Below are 23,528 nucleotides of genomic sequence, written 5' to 3' on the forward strand. Positions count from 1 at the left end.
GTAATCATAGCTACATACAGTATGCTGGTATTAACATCCGGTGATTAAGGCTGACTTCGAATGTATAAATCACTTTTTTCTCGCTCGATAGAAGTTCGGTACTATAACACTTTACTTTACTTACTTTATGATTACCGGCAAATAGGCCCCCGTACTGCCCCACAAATACCAAATAATTTTACTAGAAACACGTGCATGCAAATACTGAAGCAAGAAAAATATATTTCCATCATTGAAATACTGTAATACTTGTTTCTGCTAATGATCGAAGGCGTATAAGTAAAATTCTATATCAAGTACAATTATAAAGTCGACTCGAGCTATCAAATTTAAGTATAACTATAATATATTAATTTAGCTACGAGCAGTTTTACTACTACAATTTTTAGCCAAATTTAAATTACTTTTTGAACAGATTCACCTTTAAAAATAAATGCTTTCCCAATAAAAATAATTTCAACGAAATTGACGAATAAATTCAAAGAGGTGTATACATTTGTTGATAAATCTTTTTTATCTTTTTTTTCACAACTTTATTGCATAACAATACCCAAGCGGCAAGAGTGCGAACGGGACCCATGCGAGGCAACTCTCCCGTAATTATCAGCTATAGCATTACACAAACACACACACATGTTTATCTTTGAGTCAGTAAGGTGAAAAAAAGGCAGGTCTGTAAAGTTATTCATCCATACTGCTTTATAAGATCACAGGCGTAACAATTTATTTTCAAATCAGTTCTATTTCGTCTTAATTGCAAGCCATTTATATGACTGAAGAATTTCATAGGTATATTGCGCAAGGATAGGTAGATGCGTAGGAAACGTGCGCAATGCAAAAATGCGGAAATGCCTTGCAACCTAAATCGATCATAATTATCTTCAATTAAATTTCACTGTAAAAAGCTGCTTTGTGAATTTCTTTATCTGCAGCAACTTTGGTTATCTGTTTGAAACGGAGAGACGTTTAAAAACACGCATCTTTGATCTAGTTCAGGTGAATCGTTACCTACTGCGGGTAAGTGGGTTAAAAATTCTATTACGTAACAGGAGAAAAACTTCAGGATTCATATCTCAAGCGATGAACTCTGACGTTAATTGCTTTGGTGTATTCTGTGAAAGTCAGTACATTGTGAAACCCTGCATAAAGGAGAGCAATAATGTAATCTGCACTTTGAACTAATTTACACTAAAGGTCTAATCTGATTCTCAGGCGTACGTTGTACACTCAATATTGCTTGTTTCATGGTTCATGATATTCAACAAAACAAGTCCTTCGCGGCTAGGTGTATAATTTCAAACTGGTCTTTGATATTAGCTACATATGTGTACCTTACGGCTGTGCTTACAGTAAACTCTAATGTGGAGATTGGTTACTAACCGGCTTAATTATCGGAACGTTATTTTTTCTTGATATGCTTGTCGCATTAATATTTTTTTATATAAAAACGCAGTTGAAACCAAAGCTTAAATATAAAGTGGTAATTCATAGATTTCTCATCTTGCCTATCAGGAAGATTGCCCGTCGGTAAATTAATTAACAGAATAAGCTAGTCATTGCATGTCTCCGTTAAGTTCACTTTAATTCTGTTTTTATCGCAGCTTTCTATATCTATACCATTGCATTTCACATACATCATATTTATTGTATTCACCCGGGCCCGAAATGAAAAGCTTAATTTTCAGAAAGGCTGAAGGTCACCACTGCCATATTTATCGTCTTTAATCATCGCCATCAAGCGATCAAAATCGATGGCTCTTAAAGTTCCTACGCTTTAAACCACCAGGTAATTTAGTTAGGTCTACCCAATATTTAATCGCATTTAGACAATAACTCCACAAACTACTAACGAAGAAATATGCATCCAATCATTCTAATAAATTTGCCATCAGGTATATTACTGACATATCGAGTTACTAGACTATACGCGTGTAATGTCTCCATAAATATTTTTACGTTCTACAACAAAAATAATTGATGGAGTGACTACTAAATAACTATCAATACCAATGCAAACTATCAATTAAGGGGAATCAATGTAAATAAAGGAATTAATATAATCAAAATGTACGCACAAGTCACATTTGGTCATGAAATACATGAATTCGACGTTGCGCACTAATATTAGAGAAATTTAGCAAACACGACGTGGCGTCTAAGACGTCGCCGTTTTAGCGCGAGCGATCTGGGACTAGGACGCCACCACGTCGTAAACTATTTGTGATTTAGCAAGAGGTTGATATACGCGTTTAGTCGGTTTGGAATATTCCTTTGGAACTTTTTATTCACAACTTTGGAATATGTATTTATCAGGTGAGTTTCTTCATCTTTTTTAGATCTAGATTAAGACATGAAATAGAAAGGTTGCTCTCAGGGTGAAGGCAATAGATTATTTTCAACTTCGAATGCTCAAAGACGGTTGTTTAATTTTCAAACTCAAATTTCGCGAATATCACGTATGTTTTATTGCAGTGAAAATCGCAGTCAAAAATTGCTTTAATATTTGTAGAATGTCTGGCTATGGTTTGCAAAGCTTTCGCGAATACTTAAATCTTGCTTACATTAACGACTTGGTGGACTTTGACGATTTTATTTATTTGCATATCGCAAACCAATCAAAATCAATTTATCCGTATTGGAAATTTGATGAGTTTAATTTGGAGAATCTAGATGACACACAGTGTCATACAGAATTGCGCTTCAGAAAGAGTGATATCCCAATCCTCTTAAATTGCCTCAACATCCCCGAAAAAATTGTTTGCTGCCAAAGAACAACATGCACTGGTTTGGAAGGTTTGTGCATCCTTTTGAAGAGATTGGCTTATCCTTGTCGGTATACAGATATGGTTGGCATGTTTGGACGAAACCTGCCTTAAAATTTGCCTTATTTTCAACACGGTACTAAATTTTGTGTATAACACACATCATCATCGCCTTGAAAGCTGGGAGCAACCATTTCTATCACCTGAAAATCTTTCTGCTTATGCTGATAGCATTCATACCCATGGGTCCCCACTTCCAAACTGTTTCGGATTTGTTGATGGAACAGTACGAAGGATAGCTAGGCCGATTGTAAATCAACGAGGCATGTATAATGGCCACAAGCGAACCCATGGCATGAAATTTCAGAGTGTTGTGGTGCCAAATGGCTTGATTGCCAATCTTTCTGGGCCTTATGAGGGCAGACGGCATGACAGCACAATGTTGTACCAGTCTGGACTTCTACAGTCACTAGATCAACATGCATTTCATGGTGATATGCCACTCTGTCTTTATGGTGACCCAGCGTATCCTTTGGGCGTTCACCTTCAAGGTCCATTTAAAGACAGACAGCTAACTCCCTATATGCAAATGTTTAACAAAGCCATGAGCACTGTTCGTGTGTCAGTAGAGTGGATGTTTGGGAGCATCAGCAATTACTTTTCATTCATTGACATGAAAAAACAGCAAAAAATTAACATGAGTGCCATTGGCAAGATGTATATTGTGTGTGCATTGCTACAAAATGCACATACTTGCTTATATGGAAACATTATTTCAAGTTATTTTGAGCTTTCACCACCAAGTTTGGAACAATATTTTTCGTAAAAAGAACATATCATTATAGACATTGATGTATATGAATTGTTAAAAAGTGGTATTCTGCTTTAATTTTTCTTAAAGCAATATTTTACAAATTTTAATATGTTACAAATTACTTTTAAAAATAGTATAACATTGGAAACATTTCATCCACATATAAGTGTGATGCAGAATTAGTGAGAATATGTTGTTATCATTCAATTATTTAACAATTTAAAAAATAATTTACACCTTATAATAAAACTGAACTTTGCAAAGATATTTTCAAAAATTATTTTAATTGTTGTTTGACTGTCTGAAAAGCTCAAGAATTAGCTCAGTCTGTCTTTGCTGCTGTTCCATCATCCGTACCATGTTTTCCTGCATTGCAGCAAATTGCTGTACTTGTTGTTGTTGTTGTTGCTGTTGCTGATGTATTGTACTGAGCAGCTGCTGTTCAGTTAATTTAAACTGAACGGTTTGTTGTTGTTGGGTTGCCTCCAGCTGTCGCATAAATGCCTCTTGCATAACCAATTGCTGCTGTCGTTCTTCAGCCTTTGCTTTGCGTTCCTCCTCATCATTTTTTTGTTTCCACTCGATGGCTTTCTCCAAAGCATGCATGCCTTCTCTGTTTGATCTTCGTTTCTTTTTTGGTACATGTATGTCATTCTCCTGAAGCCTTTCTCTTGTTTCGCCAAAGCTCTCCATCGCCCTTTGTCGCATCTCCATGGCCTTTGCTCTATCAGCTTCGATAGTATTTTGCTTTTCTGCATTCTCATCTGTCACTCGTTGTTCTGCATCCTCCTCCATCTCTATTAAATCTTGCAATAAACTTTCTAGCTCATTTGGCCCATCACCCCCACCACCTGTAGAACTCTCTTCCTTTCTCATCTTATTTTTATATTTTTTTGCCAGGAGCTTATAACGATCACGAAGTGACTTTTGTGACACCTCAAACTCTGCAGAAGAATTCAAGTTGCTGACAACCTTTTCCCATGATGTTCCTCTGTCCCTTGACTTGGGTTTTTTTCTCATCACCCCTTCTGCAGCCATCTCCTTCAAGAGTGTTTTGTCTTTTTCGTTATTCCACACCATTTGTACTCTATAAGTTTTTTATTTAGATTATTTTCATAGCTGTTATAAAATGAGCATTCATATATTCATTTCGGTGGGTCAATTCGGTTCTCCATGCTCTGTACTTACACATGAAATATATATTAATTTTAAAATATTCATGTGTTATTATGATTATTTAATTTGTGAAGATGAGATCTAGTCGTAATGTAAACAAACGTTTAAATGTTTACATTTAGAACACATTTTGTTTTATTTTTTGAAATGCAACGAACTGTCAGCGTATTTCACACATTATTGGTTCGCTATAATTTTAAATGAATATGAACTAGAGTCCGTGTGTAGACACATGTAAAATATTGGCAATTTTCAAATTTGCGGGTCGTGCATTGTTATGACTTGAAGTTAAGATTTACGAAGTTAAGACTTATGTGCAGAACCGATGCATTGAAATTATGTTGAAAGGCATACCGGCACTTAATTTGGGATTTCTCGCTGCTTACTGCCTGGTTTTCTGTCATTTTCACCTAAAATTTAGTGATAAAATGTAGGTAAATAACGAAGCACAGTTAAGCTAAAATGATACTGCGATAGATATGTACTGAATATAAACTGCTTGATATCACTTCTGGCATAGCTTTTATTGAAAGTATTGCAAAGAAATATTAATTATATCTTAAGGTGAAATATTGTATATTTTCTAGCTATTTTAAGCGAGAAAATAAAACAGATAAAGTGTAATGCACTACTGCTTTTTAACTTGTTTTGTTTTGACTCCGGGAAAACCCCCGTAATGAGCCAACCCGTGTTACGCATTTCCTTTTTATTTACTTCCGGGATTTTCAGAAGACAAAAATTAACCAATTTAAGGGTAAAGAAAAATATACATAAATATATGTAATCCGGGAACAAGTAATAAGGTTTCTTACCTCAATTTTTTTAAAAAAATTAGCTTTCAATTCACCGTCGTAGACGCGACGTCAAAATGTATGATTTCACGTCGTGGACTTAACACGACTGCCGTCCTAGATTAAACCGGAAGTGAAATATCCAATGCCACGCCATTTTCGCGACGTCTTAGACGCCACGTCGTGTTTGCTAAATTTCTCTATTGTCAACGATATTCGTCCTAACCTGTTCGTGAGCTTCAAACATCTGTTCATGATCACACAAATAAAATTAAAATATTTCTAAAATATTAACACGTCAAACTTTATCCCTCAAAAAGGTTATCCGTTCAGACAATTACGCAGCGAATAAGTTTGAATAATTTATGTATGAATGACGCATTAGACATCGCTACGTTTATGCATGGTTTCCATGCTCCGCCCATGTAGCAGCAACAAAAAGAAGGCGTTTTCAATATTTACATAATTGAATAATTTTCTGTTGCGCCTGTATCCCCTTAATCTTTATTGCGTTTTCGACAATATTTGCATAATATTCAAAGAAAATACTGAAAATATGTGTTCTGCATGCTGTCTCCATTTACCCTCCTCGAGTTTTAGTTTTAGTGTTGGTCTCTTGATATTGAATGTATAAATGAGCCCATGCAACTGTTTTGCATCACCAATGAATGATGCCATTGATTATCGACAAGTGTTATTGATTGTTAGCTCAAGCTAAAGATTCCTCTTGTTTGTGCTGTGCATACTTAAACGAGTATAATTGAAGATATATTAGATATTGTTATATAGGTGCTGTGTATTTTAAATGTGATTGGTTCATTCGTAGTTACGTGACCAGGGCCGGATTAACCGTTCGGCGATAATGCATGACCATGCAGAACATTGAGAGGTGTAAGAAAAGTGAATTTCTATTAACTATAGCAGTGTCAGGGGGGGTTGGGGGTATCTCCCCTGGGAAGAAAATTTTCCGTTTTATAGTGCAGCAAATGCGATTCCCTGCGTTTTGGGGGTGAGATTTCTGTGACATCGAATATATATTGCATTACCTAAACTATAAATAAAATAAAAGGTTTTCTGAAAGAGGACTATTTATTTCCAACAACTGTTTAATTTTAGTTCTTGTAGGTTTTTGGGGGCCCTTGCAACCCTGGGCCCGGAACAAATTCCCCCTTTGACCTGCTCTCTGTGCAGCCCTGTCTTTACTTCAAGTCTTCAATTCAGTAAATTTTCCCATTACCCTAAAATTTTCTTGGGAGAATCTGGTTGCAGGGGTGCCTTATTGGCCTCGCGTAATTTTTTTTGCTCCGATAGCTTAATATAAGCTTTAAAGGCATTTATTTATATTTAATGGGCCTCTCTTTTTAGAGTGACGTTATTTTATTTTGTGGCCATGCGGCTTGGGGCCCTTTTTCCTTCACGCACCGAAAAAAAAAATTACTGAGAGTAGAGTAAAGCGCGGGGCCTCAAAAGCGCTGGGCCCGTGAGCGGACGCCCCTTCTGCCATATGGTTAGTCCGGGCTGTCCGGCTATGCGCATGACTTTAAATAAATGCAATGTTTCCCTTGCCAGGGAAACAAGTGAAGAATTGTTGCCCGCATATTGTCATAACAAAATAAAGCGTTTTTTTAAATGAAATTGGTTTGTAACATGTATGTCTTTGTTCCTATGTAACAAAGCACTTAATGTACACTATCTCGGGAAATAGTGAGTTTTGTTTTTCCGCGAGACTCGATGTTTCAAACATTCAGACTCTTGGGAAAATAAAACTCCGTATTTCGGGAGCATACATTAAGTGTATATAATAATGCTAGAAGAGAGTAAAAGAATCATATCGCGATACTATCTTCCCAAACTAAAACGCTTATTGTGAAAATCTCTTTGCAGGAAATATGGCCGAAAGTAAAGATGAAGATGGTTAGTTATAACTTGTTTATATAGTATTAGCTTCTCGAACGCATGCGCTGTATGGTAGGAAAGTCTAAAGTTCAAGAACATTGAATTTGGGAATTCAATGGATAATTAGTCTTGATAAGTTTCTCGTCAGGACCGAAGTTAAAAGAATAGTTATTAAAAAGTTGAGAATACAATGTCAAATAAAAAGGACAGATCAGGCCGACCAGGCCATATTATATGAAAGTTTATATAAAACAGGACGTCGTGAAATGATCAAACTGAATTACCTTTTACAGTATTTGAAAAAGTATAGAAAATGAGCAATGTATGGTGAAGAGAAACTAAAGACATTTATGTTGTTAAATTATAATTATATAGCGGGACAAAATCGTTAAGCTGGCTACGCCACTGCTCTTCTTCAACTGTTGCCGGGCCGGTTTCAGTTTCTTATATATGCGGCAAAACGAATAATAGAATGACACGGATAATTTGCATCGTTGCATGACCGCTGTACTCAGTTGATCGAAATTTTCATCATTAACAAAATGTCATCCAGTAAACACACCTCTACCTGCCTATTATCGACGGGTATTCGAGGTTTTCAGTTTCATCTCTGCCATGGAGGCCATTGGCCACTGCTCTATCTTAAGTAAATAGCTAATAAGTTTTTTTACTACTAGTTTACTATTCATAATCAGTGACAGAATTAAGCAATTAAAACTGTCATTTTTTAGAGAACTACAATTTAGTTACTCAAAGAAAAAGTTTACACCAAAGTTTGTTTACTATAAGCATGATAAACTGATTTTTAGCGCTTTATCTCGAACTTTCAGGCATAATTCTCAACGCAAACAGGAATCCGATATTTTCTTGTTATAAAATTCCTTTCAGACGTTTATCTACATTCGCTTACCTTTCTGGCCTTTTTAGTTCCTCTAGGGCTGTTTAATTAGTTTGCATGCAATGATGCAAAATACTTTCCACCATTTTGTTATTTGGAAAAATCATTATAATTTTTACTATAAATGACACGAGAGGACTGTAATTGTACATAAACAGTACATTTTGTCGCGCTTTATCGCGAACTTTTCAGGCATATACAATTAAAAATGGTTAATAGAACGAATATGAGTGAAATTAATGCCAAAATCATCAAGGGTTGGGATTAATGCTCATATCACACTCCTCTTGAAATGAAACTCAAGTAATTGCGATCGATTACAGATTTACAGTATTTAGTAACGATTACAGATTACAAAAAAATTTATATAATTTAAAATAATGGTAATTGCAATGGTAAGTGTGAAGTGCAATTTGGTATCAAATCAAACGCGTGATTACAAAATCGCACGACCGCGAAGCAGGAGTGCGATTTGTAATCACAAGTTTGATTTCACACCAAAATTGCACGACACGAAGTGCAATTTTCACTTTATTGTATTCATTTTGAAATCATTTTAGAATAATGCTAATGATAAACGCGAACCAACCATCGCTAACCAACCATCTTAAATAAGTTAATCTAGAGCGTCCTAAAGTGCCGACAGATGACAAAACTAGTCGTGACGACGATAACACATACGATCAGGTAATTAAACTCGTGAGGCTCGAAGCCATGAGTTGCCACGCTGCTACTTGGTTCCATTGGAACTTACCACGACTTACAAAACAGTTAAGATATAAACTTTTCTCTCTAATTCCTGATAATATAGACTGGGTTTTTTGGTGTGGTTATTATATTACTATCGGTTAAGCTTTGTTAAGCAATTATGAGCCTTGGAATGCATCCATTCCCACCCATCCATCTTTGATCTTTCTGCAGCACACATGAGGGAATTTCGTTTTAGACAAATCGGCAATTTTCATATGCCGTGATTTTGCAAAACGACGAATTACGACACTTCACGAATTCTAATAATATTATTGCTTTACATGCAGATTCCACCTTTACTAAGGACGCACGCTGATGGGGAGAGTACTGAAAGGAATCAGACTCTCGACCTAGTTGAAATTGTAGAAAAGATTTCGAATATGCCGAACACAGATGATTGTCCAAGACCTACTTCCAATGGTATCGTATTCCACTCAGATTGAGTTTTTCAAACTCTTGTTCAAGCCCAATAATCACAATTTATACTAATGAAAAAAGTTGGTAGCATAGAGACGATTTGAATTGGAGGCTAAATTTTAATGACAGATTGATCGGCAATTCGCGCTCCAAACCATGCACGCGTTGGTTTAATCACCTTTAGGCAAACACTTGCACCTCCTAATGCTATGCTAATGAAATGCTACCATATTGTGCATGAGAATAATTCAATGCAATGTTTGTTCCCGTTTGTGCTAAAAAATGTAGAATGACTGAGGGTTGATTATCTGATCGTGCTATTTCTCTTAGCTAAAAATAAGTAAAAATCCGGGATATTGATCTTTAGGCTCTTGTTCTTTTATTTCAAATCTTTTTGTTATATACCTAGTGTCAAAAATTCATCTTTTCTGCTTTGCTATTGCTATTGTTATGAGGTCCACGCGTGGAGGGCTTCAAATCTCCATGATTACGTGTAATCGACACGTGCGGTCATCAAACTTCAAAATTTTCCCTAGTTTTTTAAAGCCCTGTTCATATGATCCGCTTACTGAGATGTCTCACCTAGCGAGATGAAAATTTCCATGTGTTCATATGGTGTTTTCATCCCGCTTGCCGAGATAAAAATTTTTCGTTTCCAATGTAACTTTATGGAAATAATTTTCATCGATACAGAATAAAACGATCGCTAACGCGATTTTTTTGCCTTTAATGATTGTTTTGCATCGTAGGACATTAGTTAAGCGATATTTTTGATAATTTGTACTAACCCAAACGTAAAATTTGCTAAAAATCGTGCAAATTAGCATTAAAATCGAGTATTTATAGTGTTTAGATTTCATCCCGCCAAGCGGGATAGCGCGTTCATATGGGAATCGATTTATCCCGTCTACCTATGATCTCGCCTCTCAAAGGCGAGATCCCAGCTAGCGGGACAATTCGTTTTCTCATATGAGCACGTTGTAAGTTTTACTAGTAAAAGTAACACACGACGAGATCATAGGTAAGCGAGACGTCCCGGTAAGCGGGGTCATATGAACAGGGCCTAAGTTAACTTTATGTTTTTTCATATTTTGATCCATACATCTTTGCTTCGTATTTCCGTCTATACATGTCTATGATGTTTAGAAATTGGCTCTTCTTTGGCCTATGGTTTATTTTCATTTTAACACTAGATATAATATACTGGACACTATAGATATAAGATACTGACACCAGATATATTTGACACTAGATATAAGTTACTTTTTTACTGACGCCAAGGGAAACAGTAGTTGTTGACCCGGGACCGCCGTTGTTGCCCGAGGCGCGGTGTAATACAAAACATGTCTTTTTTAGCACCTATTAAGCTGAAAGGTGAAAATATCCGTCGTTCATTTGATTATTCCTCGCACTCAGACTCAGAAGTAAGTATGCAGCTATGCATTCGATATGGTGATGATGATGCATGGATATCAGATTGAGGAAATTTTTTGTTTTGTAAAAACTTTTGTATTGTAACCATCTTCTATAAATTCGAAAAGCTAGAACTTCAGCGAAACAGCAAAGAAAACTAGAAAAGCATAACAAAAAACATGTTAATCTCGAATAAAAATTAGACTTCAGATAACCACAAAAAAAACGTTATTCGGAGCGACTGAAGATCAATTTCGGCGGTTTGAACCTTCGTTTCACGAGAGCAGCGGCCTTCGGTTATGATTTTTGACCACGAAATAAAATCTTAAAACAAAATCATAGCAGATATATTACAACTCTTAATTCAATAATTTCCCTTGATAATGTGCAGCTGATTTCGCGCATTGGGCCCGGGAATTTAAAAATGGCCTGAAGCCCGTTTCCCAGTAGGCGAAATCCGCTGATGGGATCGGTTTGCGAATCTGAAATTGCCGCGAAAAGTGGGCTCGCTTCCTGCTACACCTAACAATTTTCAACATCAACTCGCAACAACACAACAATAATAAAAAAATTGAACAACAATGTTTTGTGGTTTGAAAGTAATACATAAAGTTTCAGTTCCAGTATACGCGTACGTAATGTCAAAATTTGCTTTTTTTACTTCGAGCACTCCAAATGAACTAATACATGTCATGCGAAGACACTTTAGAGATTCTCGGCACCAAATAAGATCCTGTTTTAAGCTCCGTCCTGCCTTTTGTAGCTCTCTAAAAAGACCAACGTTGGTAAAGAGGTTTCAGAACTAGATGAGATAGATGAGAATGTGAATAGAAGATCTCAATTAAAGAATGATCCTACAAACAGTTATGACAACTCAAAGCCTACTTCTAATGGTACTGATTAACTTTATTTGAGAAGTGTTTATAAATTAAGGCTATTGCTTCATGTACGACGTACTTATGACCGATTAAACGTCTCCATGACGATTTTTTCCAGCGATTAAGCAATAACTTTCTCATTGAATAAAAATAATGGCAAGATTTCTATCACATGCACTCATTGAGTTTCAGTGCGAGTTAGCATTTTTAATACCGGCGTTAGTTTCCAGTGGAAATCATGCATATACGTCGAATTCAAGCCAGGAATAGTTCAGAGAATATTAGTCAATATTCGCACGCATTACTATCCTAAACTCACACGTACCATGCTTCTCTCTTGTCAACTACCACTGTAGCTGGTTACAAGAGAGAGCATGGTACAAGACCTTTAATTGTACCGGAATTCTAAAGCGTAGGTTCCATTTCTGCCGGAGGACCGATAGTTGATAAATTTTTTGCAGGTGTTCCAGGCTTGAATTTGAGATGTGTATGATTTCCACCTGAAATTAAGTCCTTTTTCCTTAGCAATAATTAGAATCAATTCTGACAATTCGTAAAACATGTCAGAGAAATCACAATTCCCAAAAATGTAGTTTTTCTAGTCGAGTTTTTCTAGCCACACAGTCAGCCCTTTAACGTGAAGTGGTGTAAAGCTCCTGCCATTGTTATTTAGCCAAGTTCAACGTTTGGAATCATTTACAATTATTTAGATTCTCCTTTTCCTCCCAACTTACCAACCAGAGATTACCACAAAGCTTTTACATCCGAGGATAGAAACATTTTGCAAAAAGAAATAAATGTTAAAAGTAAGTTTCAATTCAAAATTGTTAAATTAGTACACTTTTCAAATACTAGTATATTTCGCGCCAAAACACACTTGCGACGACGAAAAAAAATTTAAAAAGCAAAAAACAAAAACAAAACAAAACATAGGCGAATTTTCAACTCCGTCGCTGTCGCCGGAGTAACAAGACGCCTGTTCTTGCGTTTACTCCGGCGTGCCGAGCACGTGCCAGTCTTCAATATCTGAACATAAAAAATACCGTTCGTATACTCATTTAGATGCCTTGCCAACCAAAATGTTGTTCGATCGCGAAATTCAAAAGCGCATCGTACTTTAAAAAGTATAGAAGTTCAATTGTTCAAAAATGTAAACAAGACGCCGTTCTGGCGTTAACTCCGGCGCACGTGCCAGTCTTCAATATAGAGCTTCTGAACATAAACAATACAGTTCGCGTATTGTTTCGCATACATATTCGCATTTAGATGCCTTGCGAACCTAAATGTTCCATCGCGAAATTCAGAAGCACATCGCAGTATAGAAGTTCAATTGTTCAAAAATGTAAATAAACCGCATGATACATTCGCTTCGTCTTACAGTTTGCCTTTGGAATTTGCGCTTATATAGTTATATTAAATCTCCGATCCTGTGCAAACAACGCGACGTGTCAACGCGCCCATACACGACCACATCATCTTGTTAAACGGCGAAATAGCAGCGATATTATTAAAATAGGACCGGAATCTACATGTATTAAATATATTCTTACCCCAATTCTATCTAAACTTAATCGAACAGCATGAAAAGAACGGTGTATTTGTTCCTCTTGGAGAAATTGCCGTATCATGCGAGCGAAATCGAATCGCGCATTGGAAAATTAGCCAAAGCTGTGCACCACAACTCTTGGGAGATAAGACTGGGACGTAGATAAATACGGTCACATACACGTTTTAAAGTGTATATGAAATAAATTTTTTTCTTCGCTTTTTCTCTTTCTTATTATCTTTTTTTTACTAAAACCACAAAAAAAATATCAGAAAAATTTTAGAAAGCAATGATTTTGCTTCGCAAAATAGTTAAAAATGACCAATAAATTAGTCAATTTTTGTCAAGGAGACTGGAACTAGAACTGCCACTGATGACGTAGAAACCTTGACACGCGATCGAAATATATTTATTTGTTTACTTGTAAAAGACGAACGTACAATTACAAACCGTTCAAAAGATATAATATACCCACTATGAGCGACCTTAGCGAACACGATGAGTCTTCAAGCTCAAAATCAAGTTCAGAATCAATCAGCAGTGATTCTGGTGAAGATAATATCACTGTAAGAGGAGTGCAACCTTATCAAGACGAACCTCTTGCTAACTCGAGCGACGAAGAGGAAGATGAGCTTGACGAAGATGGTCTGTCTTCAACTGTTCTTTGTTCAAGATTCGAACGTCAAGTTTCCTTTGATCAATGGTATAAGCTTACTGCTAATATTGCATATATTTTGATCGTTGGACATATTTCAATGCACGTACATCACATGTGATAGGTGTAAGTGTGGGCAATGCTGTACCGAGCAACTGCAGAATCCAAGAGAGTGTAGGTGTTGTCATGAGGTTGCAGAAGCTGTACACAAGTTAATATTTGATGGATCGATTGAGAAATTTAAATGTGTCACGCAACACGAAGATTTTACAGCCATGACAAATCGAACAGTACTTGAAAATGTTGGGCCTATGTTAAAGGACAGAAATGGCAGAAGTTACCGTCGCCATGCTGGACAGTCTGAGAACGAGTAAGTAAAATAGAAAGTTTATTGTAAATACGTACAGTATGTGTATAAATATACATATTGCTATATAAGTAAGTCTTTATGTAGTTAAGTTCTTAGCGTCTGTTTTGGCTGTTGGAACATTGTAGTGTAATGTGGTGTTGTGTATTGGGCTATAACATTTAATACCAGCGCCCCCCCCCCTGTCGAGGACCTCTATTTTCCAAAGGGGTAAATTTTTCCTTTTTCAAGTAGGGTTATGGCATAATTTAGGCAATTCCAGAGAGGTGAATGGGTAAAAATGCATTTCCACAGGGAGTCAAGGTTTTTTCCAGAGGGGTTTACTATCTAGATTTTTTGCCATTCCAGAGGGGGAATAGTCTCAGAAACCAGAGGTCCTCAACAGGGGGGGTATGGTTTTTAAATGTAATAGCCCATTATGATTAAATATAGCATCCCACATGTATACGGTACTTTCAAGACTCTATTTCATTTAATATGATGCTGTTTTTCTACCTGTAGTTTATTACGAGCTATCGCATACAGATGGTTAATCCGTTGGATTTGTGGCAGTATGGGTTGGGATAACACAAGACCATTGCCAGCTTGTGTTTATAAAAACATCAGAAATCGTTTTCCCATCAACCATCATCAAGGAAGAGGTTACCAGTCAGCAGAAGCAAGGAGTTGAAATGATGGACCAATTGATAGATTGTTAAGTATATATGATTACTGTTTAATTTTTTTTTTTATTCACTGTATTATACATGAGAAAAGAATAAGCTTTTAAATAACAATACAAATTTTCTTATGTACATCTCTTGGGATTTTGTTTCACAACATCATTATTTCATAACATGCCCTAAGTTTAGTTGATAAACTTAGGTAGATGCTGGACAAGTGCCTCTTGGGTGTCCTTTTTTACGTTTGCCACATGTCTTGCAAGTGGGAGATTTCCTCTTCTTAGTTTTGCTTTTGGCTTTTGCAGCTGCAATTTCTTTTTGTAAAGCCTGTTGTTCTGCTACTGTGAATAAACATATATATATATATATATTATATATATATATATATATATATATATATATATATATATATATATATATATATATATATATATATATATATATATATATATATTGTTCACTGTACAAGCATACCTAGGTGCTATCATTTGTGTATTGGTGACACTTACCAGCAGGAAATAATTCAGCAGCTGTTCTACTCTTTTTTGTTCATGAGCCTTTATTGCTTCTGGTTTGCTTTTTCTTTTTGTGAACTGTGAAGTCAATGGGGATGGAGTTTTGGCAGCATATCTTTCTTTTACTGATTCAAGTTCTTTAATCTGTGCCTTAGACATAGAAAAAAGAAGTCTCCTGATTTCTTCAACATAGTCTAAAAGACAAATGCTATAATTAACTTACTGTCTCCTGAATCAATATACACAGTTCTAGGAAATAATTACTTTAGTATGGCTATAGCTACAAAATTTAACATTTGTAATGCCTTGCTAGGGAAATAGGCAATAATCATCAATTTTATGGCACACTACAAAATTAACAAATATAAATACTGTACATTATCACCTTGTAGTGTGTACAGTTCATTTAGTGCTTACTTACTATAGGTAGGTGGAACAGTAACTTTTCGAACAATTTCTTCTCCCATCTTGTACTTGGGAAAAATCACCCTTACAGATTCTTTTCCATCCTTGCAAACATGTGATTTTCTCTGGACATTTTCATTAAAGTGGAGTGCCGCAACTATATGCCTAAAATGAAACAAAATGTATCTAGATACTATTACCCATATTTTTGTAATCTTGAATTTTCCCTTAAGTCAAATCATATGGCATTTAACAGAAAGAGTAAAATACAGTAAACTGGTATGCCCAATATCAGAGCAGATCATTCACTTGTTGAGTCATACCCTCCCTTTGTTTAATGTTCTAATGTGTATGATTAGTGATTTTCAAGTAATTTTCACACCTGCAATATGTTCCCAGCCAACTAAAACAGATCATTTTTGGGTGCCAGTGATTCAATGTTGCATGGAACCCTTCCAGACTACTTGTTTGAGCATCAGGTGATAGCTTTTTGATGTCATTCAGGAGTTTAGTTTTTGTTAAGGCAGTATTAAGTTTTTGATATGCCTTTGTTCCTAGAAAATACAAAATTGATCATTTATAACCACAACAAATTTAACCCTTTAACCTACAATGCGACCGCCTTTTTTTTACAAATGCCAGACGATTTTATTTGCTAATGGGAAAGCTCTGGGGCTTAATGGGTTAACTATATTTTCCTAGCTTGTTTCGAAATATAGTGTACCGTTATAAATCCACTTGCGACGGTCAATTTCACCATGTAAGCATTTTTTAAACAATGGGTCAGGGTGGCCCTCATGTCTGTTTGCTACATGATTCATGAATGAATTCCACTTGGCTAGTATTAGCTCTTCAAACCCTTGCTTTGTTGAAGTCACACACCAATACAGATGGTTGCGGATTGCTTTCATCCACTTTGCAATCTTCTCGCATCCTTTTTCTTTGCTTAGCTTGAGCAGGACCTTTTGAATAGATCGGGCAACATGCCAAATATCATAGAAATGTGAGGTGTTTGGCTTGTGTTCACGGACCCATTTTGCAATGCCTCGATGGCGGTCAGTAATGAAGACTCGGATGTTGATTCCAACTCTTGTCAGATAGTCGAAAGCTCTCTTCGCACCCTCCAGCTCCATGGGTGAGCTGCCTCCTGTTTCATTTGCCTGTAAGAAGAAGGAGCACTCTACAGTATATATTGGTTAACTTACTAGGGTCCAAGGGTGTCTCCTTCATTAGTAAAATCATCTGACTACTGACTAGGTGCAACATACAGTACACATTACTTCAGCCTCATTAAATATTTGGATACAAAAATGTAGTGAGTTGAATGTACCTGAAGAATTTCAAAGTGCACAACCTTAAGTGTAGTGGTACAAAACATAGTGTATGCACCATACTTGGCACTGTGGCCCATCGAATCAAATCTTCCATCCCCACACCAAACTGTATCTTTGATGGTCTTGACTTCTTCCACAAGTGCAGCTTGGTGTTTTTCCCAATATTTGAGGATCACAGGGAGAATAAATTTCTTTTGGTGGAAATAATACGTACGAACACTGTATGCATATAGTCCCATGTGCCGAAATACTAGCAGAACCTTGCTCACAGAAGCCCCAGATAGCAAAGTAGCAAAGCTCATTAGAATGTTCCCTGCTGGATACAGCCCAAGAACCAGTGGTTGAGACTCCCATTTAAAGGCCTTGCTCCCACACTTAAGACAATGCTGCCAAATTGTCACCTTGGTTCCATTACGGTGGACACTTATGGTGGGTTTGTTTTCCTTGCATTTAAAGCAGAACATTGTAAACAATGATACTAGCATGCTCAAGAAAACAATAAATTTAGGTTCTTCGTAGACTGGTTGTTCTGCTTCAAATCTATATTAATTAAAGTAAAATAGCTAGTACTTGGGTGCGGTATGTAGTGTATCATGACTCCATCATGATCCATATCATACTCTTTACACATATGCATGGCTGCCAAGAGAAATTGTGGGTCCCATGCTAAATGGTATCATAATAGAATGCGTGTAGACTTAGGTTGAAAGTGAGCTGGCCCCACATTATAAATCTGCCTGTGTCAAATCAAGGGCCTTTAAGGCTTAGGGGCCTGTGATAAGTCGTTTCCCGTCTCGGTTGCCGTGCACATGTGTATGGACTATGTGACATTAAACTGTATGGATTGTGAACAGCACCTGACTTCATTCTGTGCATGCTCCCTTTCTTGCTCTTCATTTGCTTCTTCGTCATCACTAGAGTCCTGCGCATCACATTCTTCAAGTGCAGTCCAATCAGGGTCTCTTTTCAAATTCATCTCATCGTCAGTAGATCCCATTTCCATCATCATCACTATCATCATGATCGTCATCATCATCTTCATCTTCATCTTCATTTTGGCTGCCATTGTCGTTTTCATCATCAGAGCTATCGTCCATCAAGGCTATTGTAGTGTCTTTGTCATCAAGGGACCCTGTTTCCATCACTGCTTTTCTCTATAGAAAACCATGCACATATTTTAATGCACACAGTTCAGTTCATGTATGTCATACTAAATATTTATTTTTTTTGCAGCAATACCAGTGACACCAATCAGCTACAAATGAGTTCAGTAAATATATTAGCAAAGTTATTACTTGTAACCATTGTGTGTCGCTTGCTCTCATTGTTGGTGTGTGTGTGTGTGTGTGCGTGTGTGTGTGTGTGTGTAATAGCAAAGTAGACTGAATGCAGTACAAAGGTATCTGTGACACTCTACAGATACTGCATTAACTGAAGCTACATGTACTAAATTACTACTTCGAGAAACTTGTAAATTACCCATACCTGCACCTTCCGTAATTGCTTCACTTTATTCTTTAAATGTTGCATCTGAACCTTCAATCTGTTGTTCTTTCTCTTCATCGAGGTGCATTTCTTTCTAAGCATTACACATTTATGACACACTGGCTTTTTTGTGGACCCAGGTGCATGTAGAACTGTAGTAGCAGCTCCTACAGGGGTGACAGGACTTGACCATGTGTATTGATCAGATGAGCTTAGATTGCTTGTACTGGTTGGTGCACTTGTGATTGGTTCAGGTTGTACAGGAGTGACAGAAGGACTTGGCCATTCAGTTGATGGCTTGTTTGGTAATGAGCTGGGACTACTGTTAGCATCATGAGGCAACGTCTCAACTTGAGAGGCATTCAATTCTTTTAAAATCTATATATACAGCATGATGAAAAAATTTGATTACATTTCATCATCATTATCGACTATAAAAGTGTACATACAGTACCGTTACAGTATGCACAAATGGGAATTTAATACATTCCGAAAAAATATGTCATGGGCAGATCATTCTGTATACAGGGCCACAATTGGCCGATTTTCCCACAACATCAAAGAATAAAAACTTGCACAGGACTGTATGTTGTCTTGTGGATGCAAAACTTTGCTATTTTAACTTTTTTCGACCGAAATTCTGTTCATCTTAATTTCATGAAAATTTAATATGATTCATAGAGTATAAATCTTCTTGATTTATATAAATCTAGTATAAATCTTGTTGATTTATATGTCATAAATGCTTACTTGTCTTCGCTGGCGTGCACTCGGCGGTGCATACAATTGTGCGGATTTTCCTGCGACATCCTTTGTTGGAACCGATCCTTTTATCAAAAACTGTTTAAACCTTGGAGGTTTGTCGATGTTTGGTAGGTCAGCGAAGCTAATACTTGGACGGTTCTCGTAGCATTCGTCTTCAAAGTGCGCTGAACACAAACACGACTTCTTCGATGGCTCGAAGTCTTTTCGATGTTTACGAACAAAATTCGTCCATTTTTTCCTGAGATCTTCGTTTTTGGGAAAGTAATGCATAGAAACCCCATCGGTATAACTGTTATTCTTACAACTAACCTTGCTAGGGCCACCAGCCACACAATAATTACCGCCAGTCTTTCTCTTTCGAGTGTTTATATTTTCCATTTTGCCGCCATATTTACATATGCCGCGAGCGATGTCAAGGTTTTTACGTCAGAAATCAGGGGGGTGCGAATTTGGCCGCGCGTAAAAGATGTACCACTTTTGAAACCGAAATAGCCTATATTTATGTGCTTAAAAAACGTTCCTACACCTTAGTAAAGCCTGGAAACGAAAATATTTGGCCATTTCGGTGTATTATCTAGGTAGTAGTGAGTTTTTTTGAGAACATTTCATATACACTTTAAATACAAGTAATATTTCGCGCCTTTACACACTTGCGACGACGAAAAATAAAAAAAAAACAAAAAAAAAAAACAAACAAAACCGGGGCGAATTTTCAACTCCGTCGCTGACGCCGGAGTAATAAACCGCATGATACGTTCACTATGTCTTACACTTTGGTATTCGCGCTTATATTAAATCTTCAATCCTGTGCAAACTGCGAAGTGTCAACGCGCCCATACACGGCCACATCTTGTTAAACGACGAAATAGCAGCGATATTATTAAAAAAGGATCAGAATCTACATGTATTAAATATATTCTGACCCAAATTAAATCTAAACTTAATCGAACAGCGTCAAAAGAACGGTTTATTTGTTCTTCTTGGAGGAATTGACGTATCATGCGAGCGAAATCAAATCGCGCATCGGAAAATTAGCCAAAGCTGTGCACCACAACTCTTAGATAAATACGGTCACATACACATTTCAAATATTAGTATATTTTGCGCCAAAACACAATTGCGACGACGAAAAAAAAATAAAAAACAACAACAAAACAAAACCAAGGCGAATTTTCAACTTCGTGGCTAACACCGGAGTAATTAACGTCCGATTGTCAGTCAGTCCCGTTGAAAATAATTTTGAAGGACGAAATATTTGCCTAGCTCCTTCAAATATTGTATTAGCACTATCGTTTTAAGCATATTTTTTGAACCATCTGTGAACAATCATGATTTCTTTTTAGAACTCGGAGAGAAAATAAATGAATTTAAAAGCAAAACAAAAGAGTTCATTGATAAATTTGCAAGTACTAAAGACGAAGATAGAACAGCAGAAGAAATCTTTATCATCACCCATCTTTTAAATAATTCTGATCCTAAATCTCCAATATTGGATGGACAACTTGACCAGTTGGCAATGCTTGCTTGCTGTGACAGCTCTCGCGTAGTGAAAAGAGCGCTTGATGTTCTGCTAAATGAAATATTTTTAAATATTTCAGATTTATCGGTGGATCGTTGTAAAAACGTATTGGAGGCGGAAGAAGTTCTTCGCTCAACGTTTTTTCACTTCATAGATGTGGATCGATATAAAGCCAAGTGCCACAGGATGACGACGTATGCCTGGCTAATTACGTTAGTCCTTTTGAAGTTTGGCCAAAAGGAATTTGCCGAACTACAACAAAAAATGAAACAATTTGACCAAAGATTAAGCACACTCATGAAGCAAAAGGAAAAGAATGAACAAAGTCTTTACCGGTATGGTATTTGTCTTGCCAAAGAAAGTATCAAAAAAATTCTTCAGTCATCTTCTAAACGGGATGTAGCGGAATTCCTCAAGCACAACATCAAAAAGTGTGAAAACCTTGTGAAAGACAAGTTAGACAAGGATGAAGTAAAGAAGCTTGGTGAAGAGTTTAGTGATGCAGACAGTTGGTTGAATATTCATGTGTGCCTTGTATTTTTGCAAGATTTACCCAAGGTATGGTTCAATTGCTATTATCATTCACTTTATCGTATTCTCAATTTTGATTGGTTAATTCACCTGCTCATTACGTAACCTCTATTTCTGTGTGAATAAACTACATTTACTTTAAAAAGCACAGTTTATCATTCTAAAAGTAGGCAGAATTGCCAAATATTTGATAAGGTGTTATAAGTATTATCATTTCCAGCATTATCATTTCCAAGACAACCCAAGACCTGTGATTCTAATACAGATGTTAGTTGCAGACTATCGCGGGCGCTTCAGTACCTCGAAAATCAAGAATTTCTTTAGAAATCAAAGACCTGGTTGGCAGTTTGAGTTGTTGGTTTATCGGGTGATGCTTAGATTGATTAGAACATCAAACAACAAAGGTAACGTCGATAATTTAGCTATGGCGTATTATACTAAACTAAGCTAGGTTCACTAAAATTTATTATCTTGTTCGGCTTACGAATGCATTTATTTTCAAACAATAATATTTATAATATAACATTTATAGTACGCGCGTGCTGATTGATCGAGAAGCGTGTTTCTTTTTAACAATTAGTCGTCGAAGGCGAGGTGATTACACTGATTATTTCTCGTTCTCCCAAACTCCCATGCGTAACAAGGGGTAATTTCGTTTTAGATCAATCAACAGGTTTGTTTGCATTTTTAGTAACCCAATCAGAATGCATAAATTTTGACTACTTCCGGTAAAAAGGTACATAAGAGTACGTAAAGGTACGTAAAAAGGTATTAAAAATTTAGGCAATCTGATTGGCTAAATTATGCTGATTAAGCATTCTGATTGGCTAAATCAGAATGTCTAATCAGCATGCATAATTGACAAATATGCTGATTAGTTTAAAACGAAATTCTCCCTTTTCTTTAGAAACACGGAAAATGTTTTCTATTTCTTAAATATTATTAAAATAAGGCTCTTAATTATACATCTTCTGCAATCGATGGCAAATACTGCAACTTCCTAAGCTAAGAGTAATGCGATTAAGCACTAATTGCACCCTTTGCGGGCTGCAATAGCCAATAAAGATCACTCTAGTATAGAGTGATGGAGTTGCAAACACTTCATTTGTGTATTCACTTCGCCTTTCATGGTAAAATGATGCTTCATCTTCAATCATCAAACTACGTAGAAAATTCTCCCAGCGACAGCGTTCGTTAAACCCAGTGGCGTAACGGACGAAGATGGTCTATATTTGGTGTGAGGGCCCTAGCTGTTTGTCATGTTTTCACTTGAAAAATAATTTGAGAGCAGAAGCTTGTAAATTTACATTAGTGTATTACTTCATTAGTTATATAAGTAATAGAACATAGATAATCAGTAGCGTAGCCAGCCTGACGATTTGTTCCGCTATGCTAATTTTTTGATGTTCGTTGACTGTGAAAACAATAAATTTCTAAAGACATGAATGATTATAATAACTCGAAATTTACATAGCGGGACAAAATCGTCAGGCTGGCTACGCCACTGTAGATAATAGAATAGAAAATTCAGCCATGGTCGATGGATACTCTATTATTTGATCTACCATCATTAACGCTGCATTTTCTTTTGCAATCAACCTCATACCCTAGGCCTATCTTTGGCATAAATATTTGTTTTTAACCTGACTTTTTTATGCGATACACTGACACGCCGTTTTTCTTTAAGAATCGTGGCGATAGACGGCAATCAATGGGGGCCCTCTGGAGCCCCCAACGGTCGGGGGCCCTTAGTTCTTGTCCTAACCCTACCTTACGTCCGTTACGCCACTGGTTAAACCATCTGGAGAAGTGCAATCAACGTGCGAAGTCACCTGCCAACAGCTCATGCCGCACATGCATTCGGCATCGGTGCCATTTAATTTCAGTCCTTGTTATCCGGTTATAGCTTGCTCTGGAAATCGCAATGGGGTTGCGACGAGCACTTATAC

At 36.7% G+C, this 23,528-nt stretch overlaps 5 protein-coding genes across 5 annotated transcripts; 2 read left to right on the forward strand and 3 right to left on the reverse strand.

The window, feature by feature from the left end:
* Positions 1-910: 910 nt before the first annotated feature.
* Positions 911-23,335, forward strand: LOC114534175. The gene is made up of 10 exons (XM_028555724.1): positions 911-1,017; positions 7,428-7,457; positions 8,954-9,024; positions 9,375-9,507; positions 10,861-10,928; positions 11,681-11,810; positions 12,506-12,601; positions 20,873-21,606; positions 21,800-21,983; positions 23,267-23,335. The coding sequence occupies exons 2-10, from the start codon at positions 7,433-7,435 to the stop codon at positions 23,278-23,280; spliced, it is 1,455 nt and encodes a 484-aa protein (XP_028411525.1). The 5' UTR covers positions 911-1,017; positions 7,428-7,432; the 3' UTR covers positions 23,281-23,335.
* On the reverse strand, positions 3,859-5,150 carry LOC114534190 (UPF0746 protein DDB_G0281095-like). The gene is made up of 2 exons (XM_028555744.1): positions 5,107-5,150; positions 3,859-4,663 (listed from the first exon to the last, which is right to left on the reverse strand). Exon 2 carries the CDS (start codon positions 4,654-4,656, stop codon positions 3,859-3,861), a length of 798 nt encoding a protein of 265 aa, XP_028411545.1. The 5' UTR covers positions 4,657-4,663; positions 5,107-5,150.
* Positions 13,736-15,360, forward strand: LOC114534179. Its single transcript, XM_028555730.1, has 3 exons — positions 13,736-14,044; positions 14,121-14,366; positions 14,865-15,360. The coding sequence occupies exons 1-3, from the start codon at positions 13,818-13,820 to the stop codon at positions 15,031-15,033; spliced, it is 642 nt and encodes a 213-aa protein (XP_028411531.1). The 5' UTR covers positions 13,736-13,817; the 3' UTR covers positions 15,034-15,360.
* On the reverse strand, positions 15,642-18,220 carry LOC114534176. Its single transcript, XM_028555725.1, has 5 exons — positions 18,137-18,220; positions 17,276-17,819; positions 16,670-17,105; positions 16,328-16,499; positions 15,642-16,110 (listed from the first exon to the last, which is right to left on the reverse strand). Exons 2-5 carry the CDS (start codon positions 17,762-17,764, stop codon positions 15,954-15,956), a joined length of 1,254 nt encoding a protein of 417 aa, XP_028411526.1. The 5' UTR covers positions 17,765-17,819; positions 18,137-18,220; the 3' UTR covers positions 15,642-15,953.
* On the reverse strand, positions 17,873-20,123 carry LOC114534177 (ubiquitin carboxyl-terminal hydrolase 36-like). The gene is made up of 3 exons (XM_028555726.1): positions 19,515-20,123; positions 18,765-19,142; positions 17,873-18,433 (listed from the first exon to the last, which is right to left on the reverse strand). Exons 1-3 carry the CDS (start codon positions 19,905-19,907, stop codon positions 18,263-18,265), a joined length of 942 nt encoding a protein of 313 aa, XP_028411527.1. The 5' UTR covers positions 19,908-20,123; the 3' UTR covers positions 17,873-18,262.
* Positions 23,336-23,528: the final 193 nt, after the last annotated feature.

Source organism: Dendronephthya gigantea, unplaced genomic scaffold, assembly GCF_004324835.1.
Source record: "Dendronephthya gigantea isolate DGI-Jeju-01 unplaced genomic scaffold, DenGig_1.0 000098F, whole genome shotgun sequence".
Lineage (NCBI taxonomy): Eukaryota > Metazoa > Cnidaria > Anthozoa > Malacalcyonacea > Nephtheidae > Dendronephthya > Dendronephthya gigantea.